The 19,457-nt window shown below is 39.6% G+C and overlaps 1 protein-coding gene and 1 long non-coding RNA gene across 4 annotated transcripts in view; one reads left to right on the plus strand and one right to left on the minus strand.

Moving 5' to 3' along the window:
• ADHFE1 (alcohol dehydrogenase iron containing 1) overlaps positions 1-2,705 on the plus strand; it is a 36,008-nt gene extending 33,303 nt beyond the window's left edge. For both annotated transcript variants that reach the window (XM_050941042.1, XM_050941043.1), the window contains one exon: positions 2,556-2,705. In XM_050941042.1, coding sequence (XP_050796999.1) covers positions 2,556-2,639 — 84 coding nt within the window. In that variant the 3' untranslated portion in view covers positions 2,640-2,705. The remainder of the gene's footprint in view (positions 1-2,555) is intronic.
• Positions 2,706-7,360: 4,655 nt separating this feature from the next.
• LOC127045428 (uncharacterized) overlaps positions 7,361-19,457 on the minus strand; it is a 34,991-nt gene continuing 22,894 nt past the window's right edge. The window contains exons 4-6 of one of the 2 annotated variants that reach the window (XR_007772697.1): positions 18,889-19,007; positions 15,073-15,154; positions 7,361-7,792 (exon numbers count right to left, since the gene is read on the minus strand). This is a non-coding gene — a long non-coding RNA (uncharacterized LOC127045428). Of the gene's footprint in view, positions 7,793-15,072; positions 15,155-18,873; positions 19,008-19,457 lie in introns of both variants that reach the window. The other variant, XR_007772696.1, reaches the window with a different exon arrangement.

Below are 19,457 nucleotides of genomic sequence, written 5' to 3' on the forward strand. Positions count from 1 at the left end.
AAGAAATTTCTTTGCTTGGCAAATGCTGCTTTAAGTTGCTGAACTTTTTCCTCTCAGATTTTTTGGGCGAATGCATCCTATTTTTCACGGTGCATCGTGTCATAGTGCCAACCCACGTTATACTCCTTGGGAACAGCAATCGTTTGCTGTCAAATAAGGCATTGAATTTTATCTTTTGTCTCTGCAGAAAAAAATATAAATTCTCCTGTTTATCTTGGAAAACTTTTTTTCTTCCATTAGTTTTTTTGACGCTGAAGTCATTTCCGAGGAGTTTTAATAAAATATAAACACTCAGTAATGCACCTCTCTCAAATGACAAAACACACATTTACTTTTGAATTATTTCAGTTCAAAATGGCATTATCATCAGAAAGACTAACTAAGTAAACACACTTAAAAATAGGGCTCGATATTGTACATTGACTGTTCTAAATACGCCTCTACCCGGATATAACGCTGTCCTCGGGAGCCAAAAAATCTTACTGCATTATAAGTGAAACCACATTATATCGAACTTGCTTTGATCCACCGGAGCGCACAGCCCCACTCCCGAGGAGTGCTGTTTTACTGTGTTATATTCGAATTCGTGTTATAACAGGTCATATTATATCGGGGTAGAGGTGTATAGATTTACAGGTAAATTGTGACCATGATGCAGTGCACTGTCCTCCATGTTTTTCGGACAACAATTCTTGTAGCGCATTGGCCTTTTCACTGTACTTGTATAATATTATACGAGAATCACACTCCGCAATGAATATTTTTAATAACAAATATTAGCAGTAAATAAATTTCATCATAAACAATAATCCTCATTGATTTTTTTTCCCCATTCAACAATCTCGACATTATGTAAACAACGATGATGCCAGTGTACATTACCTTTCGACAAGTTCCTTCTTATTCCCAATATGCTTCAATTCCCAACACTCTAACCATCTTTTCAGCTGGATTTTAGAGTGCTTTTCAATTAAAGAATGTCAGTTTTGCACCTGAAACATCATTTTCAGTTAATGTTATGTGCATAAATTCATTGTTACCAGCCATTGTTAGCAGTATTTTTGCTAAGAATTGGTCCCTGGCCGTCTGAACGTTTATCTGCTCTATTATTAAAATGATCAATGACGTATGAAATTCATGTACGGTATCAAGTCCTATTTGCATTATTAATTATTTTACAAATTCTGAGTGTCATTGCGGGCCACAGGAACCCGCGTGTTTGAGACCCTGCGCTATACTGTACCTGTTCTCTACCTAAAATGATCCAGCCATTTTCAAGAACAAAGCAAGGGGAAAATATGTTGGCCTTGTCCATGTAAATTCTGCCAACCTTTTCTCTGGATAGCTCTAGTTCCTTTGTACTTTGGAGCAGAGGCTTGAAATCTGGCAGGCAGCAGGGCCGGCTTTAGGAACCGTGGAGCCCAATTTGAACAGTTTCAACAGGGCCCCAGCAGGAATGACTTTAGAAACAAAAACAAAAAATCACCACGTGGGGCTTGTACTCACCAGGCAGTGCTCCAAGTCTTCAGCAGCACTTCAGCAGTGGGTCCTTCACTCGCTCCAGGTCTTCGGCGGCACTGAAGGACCCGCCACCGAAGTGCCGCCGAAGATCTGGAGCTAGCAAAGTACCCGCCGTTGAAGTGCCGCCGAAGACCCAGAGCGCCGCCGGGTGAGTAAAAGTTAGAAAGGCGCCTCTAACCAGGGAAGGGATTCTTATTGGGCGTGGGGCCCGATTCGGGGGAATTGGTGGAATAGGCCTAAAGCTGGCCCTGGCAGGCAGGTGGCCTTCATGACAGATATTTGCCTTTTGACATCCCCAGTTCTGGTGTCTACAATTCAAGAAGGGTATTGATAAATTGGAGAGAGTTCAAAGAAGAGCCACAAGGATGATTTAAAGTATTAGAAAACATGCCTTATCCAGTGTCTGGAAGTTGAAGCTAGACAAATTCAGACTAGAAATAAGGAGTAAAATTTTAACAGTGAGTGTAGTTAACCACTGGAACAATTACCAAGGTTTCTGGTGGATCTGGCAATTTTTAAATCAAGATTGAATTATTTTTAAAAAGATATGTTCTCGTTCAAAAATAATTATTGTGGAGTTCTCTGTTCTGTGTTATACAGAAAGTCAGACTAGATTATCACAATGGTCCCTTCTGGCCTTGGAATCTATTAATCATATGTGGAAGAAGGTTCGAAAGACAACCTTATCTCTGGCATTTCCTAGTTTTTGACTTCACAAACTTAATGGTGTGTGTGTGTGTGTGTGTGTGTGTGTGTGTGTGTGTGTGTGTGTGTGTGTGTGTGTGTGTGTGTGTGTGTGTGTGTGTAAAGTAAACTAAAATACACTTTGTTAAAATAACTGATTAAAATACATTTGGTGATGCATTATCCTTGTTTCTTTTATTAAATGCTTTGCTGGTTTGCAAAATTCTGTGCAATCTATAGTGTGGATTTCAGTCATTAATGCTGAGTAATGTGTGACATTCTGCTGTATATTCAACACTGTTTATTTTGCAAAAAGCCTTATGTAATCCAATTTTACTTTAATATTTCAGGAAAGAGTGACTAAACTATCACCTCGTCCCCAGACCGAAGAAGAGCTATCTGCCCTGTTTGAGGCATCCATGAAACTTTATTAGTTTAAATATATTGCACGTTCTTCAGTAATAAAAACTAACATGGTCTAAACCAGTTCAGATAATGAAGGAACATGGAACTCTGATGCTTGTATTTTACTATCCGCTGCCAACGGGTCAAGTAATTCATGTTCAGTTCAACACTGTTTTTGTGATTTAGGGGCTGATTGTGTAATCAAAGGGGCTACTCATGTAAAGGTTGTTGGCTCAGATCTTAAGCTTTGCAAAGGACTTTCTCTTGCTTGAGAGCTGGACAAAAAATGGAGATAATTTGTCATGGACATTTTTTGAAAATGTTCAGGGGGTGAATTTTATCTTGTATTATAATATTCTATGACTATTTTTGTCTTTAAAAAAAAACAAAACTATAAACTGTGTAGGAAAAACAGGCCACTCTTCCTCAGGCAATATTCTCAAAAATTTGAACCTGCTCAATTCAGAAGGTTCACCTTACGATTTTTCTACCATCTCATTCAATTTGGGGCCTAATATATAAAGATGGTTAACCTCATGGGTAAAAAATATATATAACTTTTTAACAAGTGGAAAAAGGCATCACAACACTTTTGTTTCACAGTATTTATTTTTAAAGTGGCTTGCCAGGCATTTTTGTCTTTTCATTCAGAAGTTATGCATGGGAATAAGTTTGCTTGTTCCGACAGGTTAGCTAACTGATTACCTGTCAACTGAGAAAGCAAACTGGCAGAAGGGGGATAAAATTCATATGTAAGTACTAAAATCTTTTAAAACTTTCTTGGATTTTTCATCCTCTGAGTCCCTTTGGGGTAGTGAGTTTTGCTGCCTACGTAGCATAGCATAGCATTTGCTGCCTCACACAACAGTCTTATACAGAGAATATTGGAAAACAGGAAAGTTATTTTGAAGAGATTTTTAAAGTTTTTCTGTTTTGTGGAGTTTTAAATTGAATCCATTTACTGGTTTTCACAAAAACTCTGTGACTTTTAGTGTTGCTATTTTAATCAATATTTTATCAAACTTTTACCAATTTTTTTATTTATTGAAAGCCATGTTGTCTTATTGAAAACTGGGTTTTCTGTAAAAGAAAACTATCAATCATTTTGAAATGTTTTTTATAAAAATAGCAATTAAAAATGGTGCAGCAAGTTTTTTCACACAAAATAGAAAATTTTGTTAATGTTGACAAATTTGGCAGAAAGTTTTCCAAAAAGATCAGTTTTCAAAAATTTCTTAAGCAAAAAATATCAGTCATTATAAGATGTTTTCTCTGTACTAGACAACTAGACAAGGCTTTAATGTCATGTCATAGTCACAGTTTGCTTCAGCAAATTCTGGAAGTTGGCACATGTCTATATCACAGAACAGAAGAGAGAAAAGGGTTTTTTTAATTCAAAAATATTTCTATTAGGCACAGATTTCATTGGCATTGTACTGCACACCGGCAGCAGTATATACAATACTCATACTGTATTCATTTTAAAAACAAATTCTGATGTTTAATAAATCCAATTTCATGCAGTTGCCATAGCACAAGCTCAGTGTAGGAAAAGCATAACATGCTAGTTAGTTCCTTTACTCAGTTACTTTTACTCTTTGCCTCATTATAATTCTGTTCTGCAGCCACCCCACATGCAACTCTTCCAGTGAAGTAAAGGAAGGATGTCTTGTACATTTATGGCTATTAATCTTGGCTCAGTAAGACTCGTGCCTTCCAACCACGTTAGGACCTTATGATGTAAGTATATTGGGTGTGGGGTTTTTAGATCCCTTTAGTGCTTGGTACAAGGTTGGATGGATAGCGATGCAGACAGAAGGTCCTCTGTCTATCCACTGTATGAGTAAAGCATGGACAGTGGTTATACAGACAGCTCTGCCAATATCCCTCAGCCTATTCTGAGAAGCTAATTCATTTTCCCTGTCACTTCATACCCATTGCCTCCTTGCTCATTCTAGTGAAAACGCCAACAAGAGCGTCAATTGTGAAAGCTGGTTTCACGTGTGGATTTTATTTTCTATATTACATTGTTATCTCAACAAAGACTCACCCTGCACTTAACCTTTTTGTTGCATCATTTATACATAATTTCTGTTCTTCCTCTCTGTGAAGTTTCATCTTATGCAATAGAAATGGTACAATGCACTGAGGAGACAATATTTGTGGGACTCTATCTTCTAGCCAGACATTTTGGAATTGGAGGGGATGTAGCTTCTTCCAGTTGAACAGCGGATGAGTTTGTTAGGTATGTTATTTCTCCTGGGTGTTTTGATGGGTAAGAAGGAAAATGGGTCTTTCATTCTGTCATGGTTCTTATTTACCATTTATATTGGTATGCAAGTAATTAGTAGAATGGCTTCACTACTAATAGTATTTTACACTTACATATAACCCCTTTAATTGAAGGAACTCAAAGCAATTTACTAACATTCATGAATTAAGCCTCACAACAGCCTGTAAGGTAAGCTAATATTATTACCCCTATTGTATAGATGAGGAGACTGATAAACAGAGCAATTAAATGTCTTGCTTAAGGTCACACAGGAAGCTTGTGGCAGAGTCAGAAATAGAACCCAAGTCTGCTGACACCTAGTCTTACGCATTATCCATAAGACCATCCTTCTACTACAAATTATTAGCCAGTGCTGAAAACTCTGTGAGAAGAATCAAGAGAGATGAATCCATCTGTAGCAGGGTGGTTACCCTGCTCCTGTCCAAAAGGACTTAAATCAGCCCTGGAAGGGGGCTGTGGCTGGAGAAAGCAGCTCTAAAAGGCTGGGCTGATTGGAGGAAGTGGTGGCAGCTGGGGCTATGCCCCAAACAGACTCAGCTGGCCCTATAAAAGCAGAGAAGCTCGGGGTAGACAACAGTCTCTCTCTGTTTGTAGAGGGAGATGGGCCTGGCTGCAGAGAGCTAGAGACAGGGTACCTGAGTGGGGCTGGGGCAGGTCAGAGGAGGTGGGGAGCTTCTGCCTGGAAAGCCCCAGGCTGTGGCCTAGCACAAGGCCAACAGGTACTGGGGACTGCAGAGGGCAGCCCAGAGGTAGGCAAAGACAGAAGGTCCAAACCCAACCTTGCCTGTGATGAGTAGGCTGATACTGCAGTCTGCCCCAGGGTGTGGGGCTGGACAATGACTGGCAGTAGCCATATACTGAGGTGAGGTGGCGATAGTGGGTGGGGGTTCCCCTGTGAGGGGGAGACCCTGAGGTTAAAAGGGATTACTGCCAGGGAGCAGCACCCCAGGTAAATGGGGCACCGGGGTCCTGGGAGGGACATGGGGGGCCACAGGTAAGGTGGATCACCGGCCTGCAGAGGGCACTCCCAAGCTGGAATGAGCTAATTCCCAGAAGTCACCAGCAGGAGGTGCTGCAGGGGTGAGTCCACATGTCTACACCATCCTATTCAAATAGTAACAGTTTAACAGTGCTAGTGGTGTTAAATTCAGAACAGGATCCAGGATACGAGTACAGTTTATTGGCAGTTTTATCTGCCACTGAGTTACAGGTTTTTAATGTAATAAAATATACTGTTCCGTACCTGAAGGTCCACATTTTCAAAAGTGTGCATATATCTTTGTGCAGGTCCAGTTTGCACTCATGAATATGGGACTTGTGCATGTGTGGTTACAACTCATGAACACTCATTGTTTGGGCACGTGTAGAAAATCTGAGCCACTTGTTCATCATCTGATTTATAAAAATGTTAATGCCTCAAACTCTAAGGCCTTCCATAATGTATCTTGTATAGTTTGGATGGTGCCTTTGGGAGCTATTGCAATACAAATAAGTAATTATGTATTTCCTACAAATATAAACATGTGAAAAGGTTTGTGAACTGTGTTTTAACTGTCACGTTAACTTGAATCTTGAAATGTACCTGGTGAATCCAAACCATTCAGAGGAAATAAGATTTCATTAGCTTCACTGGGCAATATGATTATTCCTGATTAGATGCTTACTCAATGAGCTGACAGTATGTTGACAAACCATTGCATTGTGGATAATTGAAAAGAATGTCCAATTTCCAAAAATAAAGAGCATCCTATCTACTGTACTGTCTCTGTCTGAACACTTATCTGGGGCTTGTCTACATTACCCACTGGATCAACGGGCAGCTGGATCAGTTGGATCCAGTGGGGGTTGATTTATCACGTCTAGTCTAGATGCAATAAATCGACCACCAAGCACTCTCCCGTCAACTCTGGTACTCCACCAGGGTGAGAGACGAAGTCGACAGGAGATCATCAGCCATCGACTTACCGCAGTGAAGATACCGCAGTAAGTAGATCAAAGTATGTCGACTTCAGCTATGTTGTTCACATAGCTGAAGTTGAGTAACTTAGATTGATTTCCCCTGCCCTCCAGTGTAGACCATGCCTTGGACACTGAATATTCAATATAGAGAGTTTAAGTCCTATTATAAATGGTTACAAGATCAGCATATTTTGAATGTCATATTGTTAGCAGTAGAGCTTGATTGATGTTTACGTGGATTCAAGGACTTTCTTATGGATAGTTTACATTTAAATCTCAAAAACAATGAGGAGTTCTTGTGGCACCTTAGAGACTAACAAATTTATTTGGGCATAAGCTTTTGTGGTCTAAAACCCATTTCATCAGATGCAGTGTATATTGAGGATCTTTATTTTTAAAAAAAGTCCAATGCCCAGAGCAGCAAAGGAGACAAAAATAGATTGACAAATACTTTTATTTAAAAACACTTAACACAGGTTAATCTTTGACAACCTTTTTTGTCTTATGTGAGTAGCTCTGGAAAATACAGGGCAAAATCTAAGGTCAGTTAGCACATGCACTTAGGGCAAGTCTACACTATAGCACTTCGTTGGCGCGGCTGCCTAACGGTAGCACATCTGGTGAAGACATGTTATGCCGACAGGAGAGCACGCTCCCGTCAGAATAATTACTCCACCTCGATGAGAAGTGTCAGCTATGTTAACAGGAGAGCATATCCCACTGACATAGTGCCGGTGTAGACAGCACAAAACTTGCGTCATTTGGGGGAGGGGGATTTTTCACACCCCTGAACAATGCCAGTTAAATCGACTTAAGCAGTAGTTTAGACCTGCACGTAGTCATCATAACATATTTACTTTAATGGGGCTGCCAGGGCTATAAGCCTCTGGCCAGGTGCTGAGTCAGCAACATTTCTCACATTCTGCAGATCTGAAAAACAAAGGACAGGGGAGATGTTAATGAAAAGACATACAGCAAGGCTAAGTAACTACTCTCCCAACTATATCTATGTACATTACTATGGTGCTCCAGCACTCATGTATATCATTCCCACCACCCTGTCCAAGGAGCAATAAAACCCCTGGGGCCTCACTGCATCAGGTGGGGCAGGGGGCAGGAACAACTTGCTGCAGGATACTGAAGGACCAAAAGGTATGTCTTCCCAATGGGCTCAGCCCATTCCTGGCTCACAGAGGGAAGGAAACTTAGGTCAGCTACAAAACAAAGCAAACAAAGACAGAAAACAAATGGCAAAACCAAAAGCTTACAAACACTATTGAATGAATAAAAGAAAAATCAAGCTCCTTATCTCCTCAAGCACTGACAGGCTCTGGCAGCATTTCAAGAGGAGACGGGTCCCTTTCTGGCACGACATCTCCGCTGATAGTGTGCGGAGGGAGCATTATATGTCCTCTACCCTTTCTGCTGCATGCCCAGATTCCTGTACAGGACAGATGCATTTGAAGCATCCCTTAGTACAACCCATAAAATATACATAGGTGCAAACAGATATTGTATATTTCATAGGCACTATATACCAGATTGAATGCTTATTTTTTGCAAGCTTATTTTTTGCAATCTTAACACTCTTTTTAACTTTGTAAAATGTGATTATAACTAATGTTGGCTCTGGTCTGCAGGTGACTATCCTTTCTGTGAAACAGAGCTTTTATTAAAGCTGACATTTTCTAAGCCATTTTATATTTTTATGATGTATTTACTTAACCTATTTGTATGGTGCTGCTCTCAAAGCATCTAAGCCCCATCCAGTACAAAGCAATACTAGTCAAAAATCCTAATGTTGGACTTACAAATGAATTGTGCCTGAGGTAACACTGTCCATTGGTAGGCCCCAAGTCAGGACCTGTTTGGGGCTGCACTTAAGCATGTGCTTACAGTTAAGCAAAGAAGTGCTGTCCTGAATAAGGATGTAGTTAAGAAAATGCCTAGAGGCTTTCCTGACTCAAGACCATATATTTTTAAGGAGCAGATCCTATTAAACTAAAAGTATCAAACCTGAATCAGGAAGCATTTGATAGTTTCCATGATCACATCTCCCCTTCCCTGCACATTATTTTCCATAATCACCCTGACTGATACTGGACACTTTCAAAGGGAAGTGGCTGGCAGAGGTGCTTTTTTTTTTTGTTGTTAAATTAAGGTTGAACAGAGTCCATTCTACAATTTTTGAATCATGGGGCAGAGAACAAATGCAGTTATCCCATAATAAATATATGTGTAATATTAACCACACTATTTTAAAAAGAGAGCTGTAACAAAAACTTCTGAAAGATGAAATTAAGCAAGGACATTGGACTAGCCCTAAACAAGGCCTGTCACTTGGTTTTGATAAAAAGATTTAAAAATAAAATGAAAAAAATTATGAAATCACTTATGAGCTGTTGTGATTTTTAGAAAAGCCTTTGCCATATCACTGCACATGCTCTTGCGAATAAACTAACTCCACTGGCAGGAACAGAGGCTGCTGCAGCTGGGACACTTAGTGGGAATGAGATTAACACTCTGAATATTTGGCTCCAGACAATCTGGCCTCAAACTGCACATGCAGTTTTTGCAGACTAGTCTCTTAGAATGCATATGTTGTACAGTAATTCATTCAGACTCACTTTGCTCAAAGAAAAGTTTGCGCATGCATATTCTATCACTTATGTGCCAGGGTGCACAGTGGATTCCCTCACACAGTTGTGCATGTGATGAAGCAGAAGCCACGGTTTGAAAATTTTGTCCTAAATGTCCTAATGAAACACAAGACAACTTTTAAAAAAACCTGCAATAACAGGAGAAAAACTGCAGTTTGCTGGAAATGAACATTTCCTGACAATTTTCTGTATCCTGTACATTCTAAACTTCCATTAAAAAAAAAATTCATGTTGTAATGGTAATCACAATATAGACTGGTTAAAAAAAATTCACAGCCAAATTAAAAAAGCCAAGAACCAATCTTCCATAATCCCATTCATCTCAATGCAGTGTTAATTTCAAAGTCTAAATGGAACCATTTTCAGGCTAATATGAGAGCAAGTCAAAAAATATTATTCAAAACTTTCTGAGAAAAATTACCTTTTTCAATTTTCTTAGAAATCTGAGGGGCAGTGTCAAAATTTTCTATATTTTTGGAGGGAGGAAATGAAAAAAGATTGTTTTAAAAATGGAAGCTGAAAAAATTGGTTTTGTTTTCTCAAAAAATTGGAATTTTTTTTAAGAATCTCAAAATATACTTATTTTCTGACCAGCTCTAAATGTAATATTAGATAGCTGCAGGTTTTCCCCCTCCTTTCTCTAAATGTGGGAATTAAAGGCAAAAACTGTTCATGCAACATGAAGGTTGCACAGTTAAAAATAAATTGAAAAAAAAATCGGTAAGTGCAAAAGTTAAAGTTCCAAAAGCAAGGTTAATGTGGGTACATTGTAAAGACATAGCACCTGATTCTATGCTACACTGGGGCAAATGTATTAATGCCTTGTATTAACCTCCATTGAAATCAATAGTTACACCAGTGTATCAGGCCTATGTCCTAGTTCTGTTCCTGTTTTCTGGTTAAAGGTTTAGCTTAATATTTTTGTGTCATAAAATATATATCAGAATATAAACAGAATATGCAGTATAGATTGGAACCTTAACTTTTACACTCTGACCTTTGGTCATTTTAATTTAGCCACCTCCATGGTGCATCAGTTGTAGTTTTGTGCTTTTAGTAGGAGGCTTTCTGTAAATGTTTAACCATAAAGCTTAAAAGTAGCTATGTAACATTGAGATGCTGATTTACATCTGCAATCAAATGGATAACATATTTTAAAGATTGATTGTCAAAGGCGCCAATACATTGCTGCCTCGTTATGTGGTGGTGTCACTTGCTTCTATGCGATTAAAGGATGCCATTGCGTGGCATTGTTAATGTTGCTGTGGACACAGCTGTGGGGGGTTTACTCTTTGTGTAGAGTTTGTCTCTTCTCAAATGAAAGTTGGACAAAGAATAAATCATCACTGAAAATATGGATGTATATTTTAAATAGATATTGGGCAAAAAACTGCTTTCCTCTTCCATAAAAACAAAATGACAACATATAGCAAATTTTGCTTTTCTGACCTTTTTCATCTTAAGAAAGATTAATGGTTGTTTATATTAGAAATCCTACTCTAGCCAGGGAACTGGATGCCACTGGGAACAATAAACAAAGCTGTTTTTTCACCCCTAGGTCATTAACACAGATCCTATCTAGGTCTCCAATGACCATCATGGCTGCTGAGTAGCCTCTGTGCGGTGGGTTGGTGATCTTAGTCCAGTTCCCAGCAGACAGGTCTCTGTATCATAAACACAGTTGCCACATTTGGTGCTCTTATGGCTAGTCTCAGGAGAGAGGCCAAGGAATAAATGGGTACAGAGACTGAACTTCCTTCCTCCTACATCATTAGAACCAATGGAATTATGCCATTGACTTCAGTGGAAGCAGGGTCACTCTCCCTTTGAGGTAGTCTGTTGTAATAAATGGAGCCTACTTTAATTGTTAGCCTAACCGGTGAAAGGTGGGTAAAGGTTTATGAATGGTCACAATGAACTGTGTTATAAAATTGTGTAAGGAAAAGATGTAAGAAGACTGGACTCGTTTAAAGGGTTTATTAATAGCACTCAAGGATTGTTTTAAGACTATGACTGGTAAACCAGAGGAGCAGAGGACCAGAAATTAATGGACCAAAATTGGTGCTTCAGAAATTAGGCCTAATTGTGAGCAAAATAATGAGAGGATGGACCATTCCACACATTGCCTTTTTTGGGGACCTGGTGGAAGAGACTTTGGGAAGGACAAGAAAACCTTTTTACCATCACTGCAGAAAGGATTGTCACCGTGACACCAGACCTTGCTACTCCCATGGGGATGCCAGGACATCATCACTGCACCAGCAAGAACCCCAGCCAGACACATAAAGAATCCCCTCCCTTGTGTGCTCTTTTCCATTCCCCCACTAACTGCCTCCTGTCCAGTCTCTCTCTCTTGGCTTTTGTGCTGCACAGCACCAGCATGGTGAGATGAGACAGCCGGTCCAGCTCTGCACAGCCTGAGAAGGACTAGTGAAGGAGAGGGACCTGACCAAACCAACCAGAAAAACAGCTCTCATAGTTCTTCTGCCAGCCTAAAACATCTGTCTGTGACTGACCAGCCACCCCAGCAAAAGCTGGATTTTCTCCATCTTTACTAACATATCTCTTATCACCCTTCTTCCTGTCTGTTTTATCTAAAGTAGGAACATCAGAACATAAGAATGGCCATACTGGGTCAGACCAGAGGTCCATCTAGCCCAGTACCCTGTCTTCCAACAGTGGCCAATGTCCTGTGCTTCAGAGGGAATGAACAGAACAGGTAATCATCAAGTGATCCATCCCCTGTCGCCCATTGCCAGCTTCTGGCAAACACAGAATAGGGACACCATCTCTGCCCATTCTGGCTAATAGCCATCAATGGACCTATCCTCCACGAACTTATCTAGTTCCTTTTTGAACCCTGTTATAGTCTTGGCCTTCACAGCATCTTCTGGCAAGGAGTTCCACAGATTGGCTGTGTGTTATGAGAAGAAATACTTCCTTTTGTTTGTTTTAAACCTGCTATTAATTTTATTTGGTAACTTCTAGTTCTTGTGTTATGAGAAGGAGTAAATAACACTTCCTTATTTACTTTCTCTATGCCAGTCATGATTTTATAGACCTCTATCATATCCCCACTCAGTCATCTCTTTTTCAAGTTAAAAAGTCTGTCTTTTTAATTTCTCCTCATATGGAAGCTGTTCCATATCCCTAATCATTTTTGTTGCCCTTTTCTGTACCTCTTCCAGTTCCAATATATCTTTTTTTCAGCTGGGGTGACCAAATCTGCATGCAGTGTTCAAGATGTGAGTGTACCATGGATTTATATAGAGACAATATGATACTTTCTGTCTTATTGTTTATCCCTTTCTGTTAGCTTTTTTGACCGTCACTGTACATTGAGTGGATGTTTTCAGAGAACTATCCACAATGACTTCAAGATCTCTTTCTTGAAGAGGTAACAGCTAATTTAGACCCCATCATTGTATATGTATAGTTGGGATTATGTTTTCAAGGTGAATTACTTTGCATTTATCAACATTGAATTTAATCTGCCATTTTGTTGCCCAGTCACCCAGTTTTGTGAAATCCCTTTGTAACTCTTTGCTGTCTGATTTGGCATTAACTGTCTTGAGTAATTTTGTATCATCTGCATATTTTGCCACCTCATTGTTTACCCCATTTTCTAGATCATTTCTGAATATGCACAGCAATGGGCTTAAATTGCAGCAAGTGATGTTTCGGTTGGACATTAGGAAAAATTTCCTAACTGTCAGGGTAGCTAAGCACTGGAATAAATTGCCTAAGGAAGGCATTGTGGAATGTCCATAATTGGAGATTTTTAAGAGCAGGTTAGACAAACACCTGTCAGGAATTATCTAGATTATACATAGTCCTGCCATGAGTGCAGGGGACTGGACTAGATGACCTCTCAAGGTCCCTTCCAGTCCTATGATTCTATGTTAAACAGGACTGGTCCCAGTACTGACCCCTGAGGGACACCACTATTTAACTCTCTCTCTCTCCATTCTGAAAACTGACCATTTATTCCTATCCTTTGTTTCCTGTCTTTTAACCAGTTACTGAGCCATGAGAAGACCTTTCCTCTTATCCCATGACAGCTTACTTTGCTTAAGAGCCTTTGGCAAGGGACCTTGTCAGAGGCTTTCTGAAAATCTAAGTACACTAGATCCACATGCTTGTTGACCCCCTCAAAGAATTCTAGTAGATTGGTGAGGCATGATTTCCCATTACAAAAACTATGTTGACTCTTCCCCAACAAATCATGTTCGTCTAGGTGTCTGATCATTCTGTTCTTTACTATAGTTTCAACCAATTTTCCTGGTACTGAAGGTAGGCTTACTGGCCTGTAATTGCCAGGATCGCCTCTGGAGCCTTTTAAAAAAATTGGTGTCACATTAGCTAACCTCCAGTCATCTGGTACAGAAGCTGATTCAAATGATAGGTTACAGACTACAGTTAGTAGTTTTGCAATTTCATATCTGAGTTTCCTCAGAACTCTTGGGTGAATACCATCTGGTCCTGGTGACTTATTACTGTTTAATTTATCAATTTGTTCCAGTCAGGAAAATGACTCAGAATTGAACAACAGAACTAACCCTTTTTCCTTACCAAAGACTGTTTGACTGAATAAAAGACAATAACGAATATTTATCATCTCCAAAAAGGGACTTTGTTAGGTATTGATTGATTGTTTTGCATAATCACTCGGTTTCAGCTTCAGTACTCTTTGCCTCATTTTGGTTCCTCTCCTTTTGTGTGTTTCAGTCAATACATTTCTAACCTTTGACATGAATTTCCTAATGTGTTTGCCATGGTACTATGCAGACTGATTTCTCTGTATACCAAACCTTGTTTGTCACTGTTTGATATAGGACAATGACAGCGTCTCATTAACACATTTGACTCTGTGTGACTTTATTCCAGCTAAATTAAAACAGGTCCTTCCATAGTGTGATCTGAAGCATAAGTATAAATCGGTGTTGGGTTTTTTTTTGGTTTTTTTTGGGAGTTTTTTGTTGTTGTTGTTGTTTGTTGTTGTTTTTGAAACAACTATTTTCTCTGGCCTTTGCTGTGTGTGTTGATGTTTGAAGGCAAGGTCAAAGAAATAGCCTTGCATTTGGAATGGAAAGTTGTGCATTTAAGGCAGTTTTTAGATCATGTGAGAGCTCATTCCACCATCTTAGACTTGCCCCCCTCCCCAGGTCACTTTCTGATGCTGTCAATCTGGCACATCTCATAAGCATTCCTTTTATATTTAAAGTATAAGATCTACCCTTGTGATGTAATTAACAAGGCTATATACAATGATGCAATTGACAAAATATAGCACTAACAGGAAGGGAGAGATTTTCAAAGCAAGGTGAGCATATACTTGCATGTGCATAACATGCATGTGAATATCTGATACACAAATGAGGCATTTGTACAATCAAGTAATATGCACCCACAGGTATGTGTGGAATTTTCACAGCTTGAACATCTGATCCTAAAGATTTAATATGTTTCCAAGGGTTCCGGACTTGGTGGTAATGGTGGTGAAGACAGGAGCAATTTACTGATCTGTACCAAACAGTGTTCTTTTATTACCTGATACAGCACCAATTAATGTCAATAGGAAAACTCTCCTTGACTGCAGTGGTGCAAGATTAGACCCTTAGTGATGCTTCATCTGCAAGAAGAAGAATCCATTTGGTATTGGTGCATGCAAGGTAAACCACGTTCCCATTGTTTAGCTGTTGATTTGCAGTGCACTGACCTAGCATTTTCATTGTTCACCCTAGTTATTGACATGGTTGATTCATGTCTGTTTGCATGATTAGGTATGTTTTGATACAGTTTGCTTTTGTTTAATTTGGATCACAGTTGACTGTAATTTGGCAATTAGTTGAGTGAAATATCACAGAGTTTTTCTTAATGCATTTTGATCGTTATAATGGATGTCTACAATTTATATGACAGGATGTTCTTGTTCTTTAATATCAGAACTATTTGGGGATTTGCAGGCTGTCCACAGTAAAGCTAATGGCCCTGGTTCTCCATTGCACTGCAATTTATGTAGTCATTGCATAAAGTGGATTTAAAGGCTGCTGTTCTGAATGAGAAGTGTTATACAGCCGCTCACTTTACGCAGGTTTAAGTTTTTGCGGACTGTGCAGGGTAGTGAAGAATCACATGTCCCACATGTTCTCCTTTTGCCTCATGAGAACTTAGGTTCAAGTTCTTGCATTTTTATTCTTTAATCCGTTTTTAAATGTGATATGATAAGTTCTGTGTGTTTCAGGAGAGGATTAGCTCCATGTGCCTCTCATCCCTAACTCCCTCCCTATTCCTCCAGGCGTTTCAAAGCTACAAATAGGGATAATTATATATAAAAAAGGAAGACTTGGCTTTGAATTCCATTGGAAAAACATAGCTTCCTAGCAGGGCACAGTGGGAAAGTGGGGAATAGTTTGCACTAAAAATAGGGCTTGTCCCCACCTAGGTAAAGATGACTGGCATTTACTTTTCTCCTACTGAAGGATCCAGTGATATATTTATTCTTTGGGCTAATATGTCTCAACATGTTTTAAAAATAAACCTCATACTTTACAATTTATTATCACCATTCAATTGGCTGGACTGCTGATGATTTTCAAACTTTGCCTAGGCCTGGAATGAAAAATAACAAGGAGCAATGTGACAATGCTGTGCTTTAGGAGGATTTCTAGGAACGCACCAGGTGTTTACAGATAACCACATTGAAATCCAAAGGATGTAGAATCTACAAATCTGTAATTATTCTGAAGAAGATGCCATCACTGGTATACAGCCAACAAGCCCTTTACTGTTTTATGTTAGTAAACCCCATCCTAAACTGAGCTCTGTGCAATAGTTGCAGTGGGGTTTATAGAGTAACTGAATGGATTACCATAGGGGATAAATAAGGATAAGCATTTTAAGTTTAATGGCGAATGAGTCAGAAGAAAATGACAAGTAAGGATCATCAGCTCCTTGTACATCAAAAATCTTGGGGGCAAGGAGATTTGAAAGGGACTGGCTCACCCCCTGATTATGATCTTGGAAATCCTCCTTGTTATGTATTTGCAGCATTAACAAATCTCTCTCTGAGGAGATTTACTTTAATCCGATTCCTAGAAACAAGTCATGTACTTAAAGAAGTAAGATCTTTGACACCTTTATTAGCTTCTCTCCTGATACTGCCAAGGACTGAATCAGCGAAGAAATCAAATAACCATCTCAGTCCTTTCAGCACAGAGTATAGGTTCACTAACAAGGATGAGAATTCCCCCTAGGTTGATGGCAGTATATGGTATTGACATACAAACTGTGCAAAAACTACCATAAGAGGTTAACGTTTCAAAGACAAGGAGATTCTCCACCAATCTGTCTAAATTCAGCCAACTGTGCCTAGGTATTGCAGGGGTTTGATAACGCTGGGTGATCTCCCATAGCATCTGCGCTTCACTATTCAGACACCATGAGGTAAGTTAAGGACAGAACATTAGCCTTAATAGGAAATGCTCTTTTGTGGGTGTAATGCTTCTCTCCAAGGTAGGTATTTTCTAATGCACCTTTTACTGTGGTATCTAAGTGCTGATGCCAACGGTTAGTGACATTCTCAGTGGTATTTTTCACATCCTTGTTTTACATTTGTCTTATTTTAACAGTAGAATACAAACAAAAGGGGAAAACCGGCTTTGAAGTCCTACAAAGACACCGTTCTTGATCTTGCATGTCATTGTGCGGCATACAGCAGAAAGCATGCAGCTGCTACAGGAGGGCATGCATGGGCACGAATAAGGTGACATGCTAGGTGCAGGCAGCCAAGTGGCGGTAAGTGTCAATTCCATTGTTTATTTTCTGTAGTTAGCTTCTTATTTATACTATGGTAAAATGCGCACCTATTCCCTTATTTGCAGCTGTGCAGGACGGGAAAGGGGCAGCCACATGTGGGCACATTTGAGGAAATATGGATGTATGAGAACCAAATGAGACACTTAGAAGAAGGGGGTAAATTGGCAGCAGGCTCATTGATGTGGGATTTAGGTTTCCTGACGCTTCCTGCTCCTTGCTGCATGCAGCCCTCCTCTCATGTACAGCATCGTATCCTCAGTATGGGCTGACGGGGACAGAGAAGGTTGGACCACAAGGTAGTGAAGCTGAGCTCCCTTCCAGGCCATTCTACCCTGTGGAAAGGGGAGGCTGGACAGCAAGGTAGAAGGGAGGCCCATGAGAATGGCCTCTCCTCTTTATTCCCAACATATCTGCTCACCCCAAAGGTCACATGCCCATCCCCAGCATGTGGCTGTGGAATCCTGCACTCTAAGGGGAAGGCAGCCCGGGCAGTCGGTAAATTCAAAGATAGCGGTTTCAGTTCATGTTGCATCATCTTTTGGGCTTGTCCATGGAAGAGCAATATGTGGCATTTAGTGATCTTTGCCTAGGTATACAAGCAGTCCATTTTACAGCCATGTGGTATGGGGCCCAATGTGTCATTATGCCAAATAGCTCCAACTACACAGGTGCAGGAACCACATTCCCAACTGTTCTAAAAAATGACATCATCCACATTATGAGCCAATACTCAGTGTTATCTAAGCTTTGGTTAAGCAGAATAGTGCAAAAAATGTGTCCAATAGGTGCCAAAATGATCCTGATTTCCTGCTGACTGGGAAAAAGTCATCACTGGATCAATATAGATGAAGCTGCTTTAAAAAAAAATCACAAAACAAGTCTGAAAGATTTAATGAGAGTTTGTTTTCCAGCAGCATTGTAATGGCTTGTTAGTACAGTATTATTTGAATGTATCAGACTTTTGGGTGATTTTTTTTTTAAATGCCTTTAGTCCGTTACCAGTGCAGGGCCTGAGCCTGCAAGGTCTTCATGTGCAAAACTCCTTGGGCGTTCTGCTCCCAGGGGCATGCGGTCTGGGGTTCTAGCTTTCTTAAAACTAACTCGAAACGCAATGATGTGGGCATTGCTGGGATGGATTATTAGGAATCTGAACCTGCAACTACCTAGCACTTCTTACAATGAGTAGTCATATGGACTTCTTCATACGGCTTTTGCACGATTGGGGCTATAATTTTGTAAACGCATTGATTACCTATTTATGCCTCTTTCTTTCTTAGATGACCCAACTAGCGGCTTTTCTCTAGAACCCTGCAATATCTTTATGTAACTATTGCGTGTGATGCTCTGAAGCTTTTGCTGGGATTCTGTTTACATTTTTCTTGTATTTCAGTTGGTATTTTCCTTTAAAATAGTAGCGTTTCGGCCTTATCCTGCCCGGCTTCTTGTTACTGACTGGGAAGTTCAGAATGGTTTTAAAATTTCTAAATAACTTTTACTCACATTAACACAAATTTAAATACTCACTTTACAAACCTGTTATATACTTACAAATCTTTGAGTTGCGAGGCTTTCCTTATAATTCTGAAAGACTTTTTTTTGTAAGCCATTATAGGAATAAGATAAGACTGTTTTGCAGCATGTTAATTTTTTTTAGCATGTTCGTTTATCTAGAGAAAGAAGCAGACTGTCAGACTAGCACTGACTCATTAGTAACTGGTATTGGCTAGCTTCATTTCCCACATCCGTCTATACTATTATTCTTGCATGGTGCACTTGTTACTATTTTTCTTTTTGTTACAGTTGGTCACATTTCTGTGAACAATAGATGACACTTAACTGTTCTTTTCCAGCAAAAAACCCAGCGCTAACGCTGCAGCTTTGGCCTGCAGAGGCAAGTGTTAGAGAGTCTGTGCAAACACCATACATATGTAGTTTTGTCTCAGTTTATTTTTAAGTGGGTAATTGTGCATACATTTGAGTTCACTCCCATTCCAAAAATACTTGTGGTTTAGCCTTATCATACTGCCAAGTTAGCAGTAAGAAATAGGCTCAGGTGGCTCAGTAGGGATTAGATTTACCTGTTATGCAACAGAGTATAGGCTCTAATGAGAACAATG

This window comes from Gopherus flavomarginatus, chromosome 2 (genome assembly GCF_025201925.1).
Source record: "Gopherus flavomarginatus isolate rGopFla2 chromosome 2, rGopFla2.mat.asm, whole genome shotgun sequence".
NCBI classification, from domain to species: domain Eukaryota; kingdom Metazoa; phylum Chordata; order Testudines; family Testudinidae; genus Gopherus; species Gopherus flavomarginatus.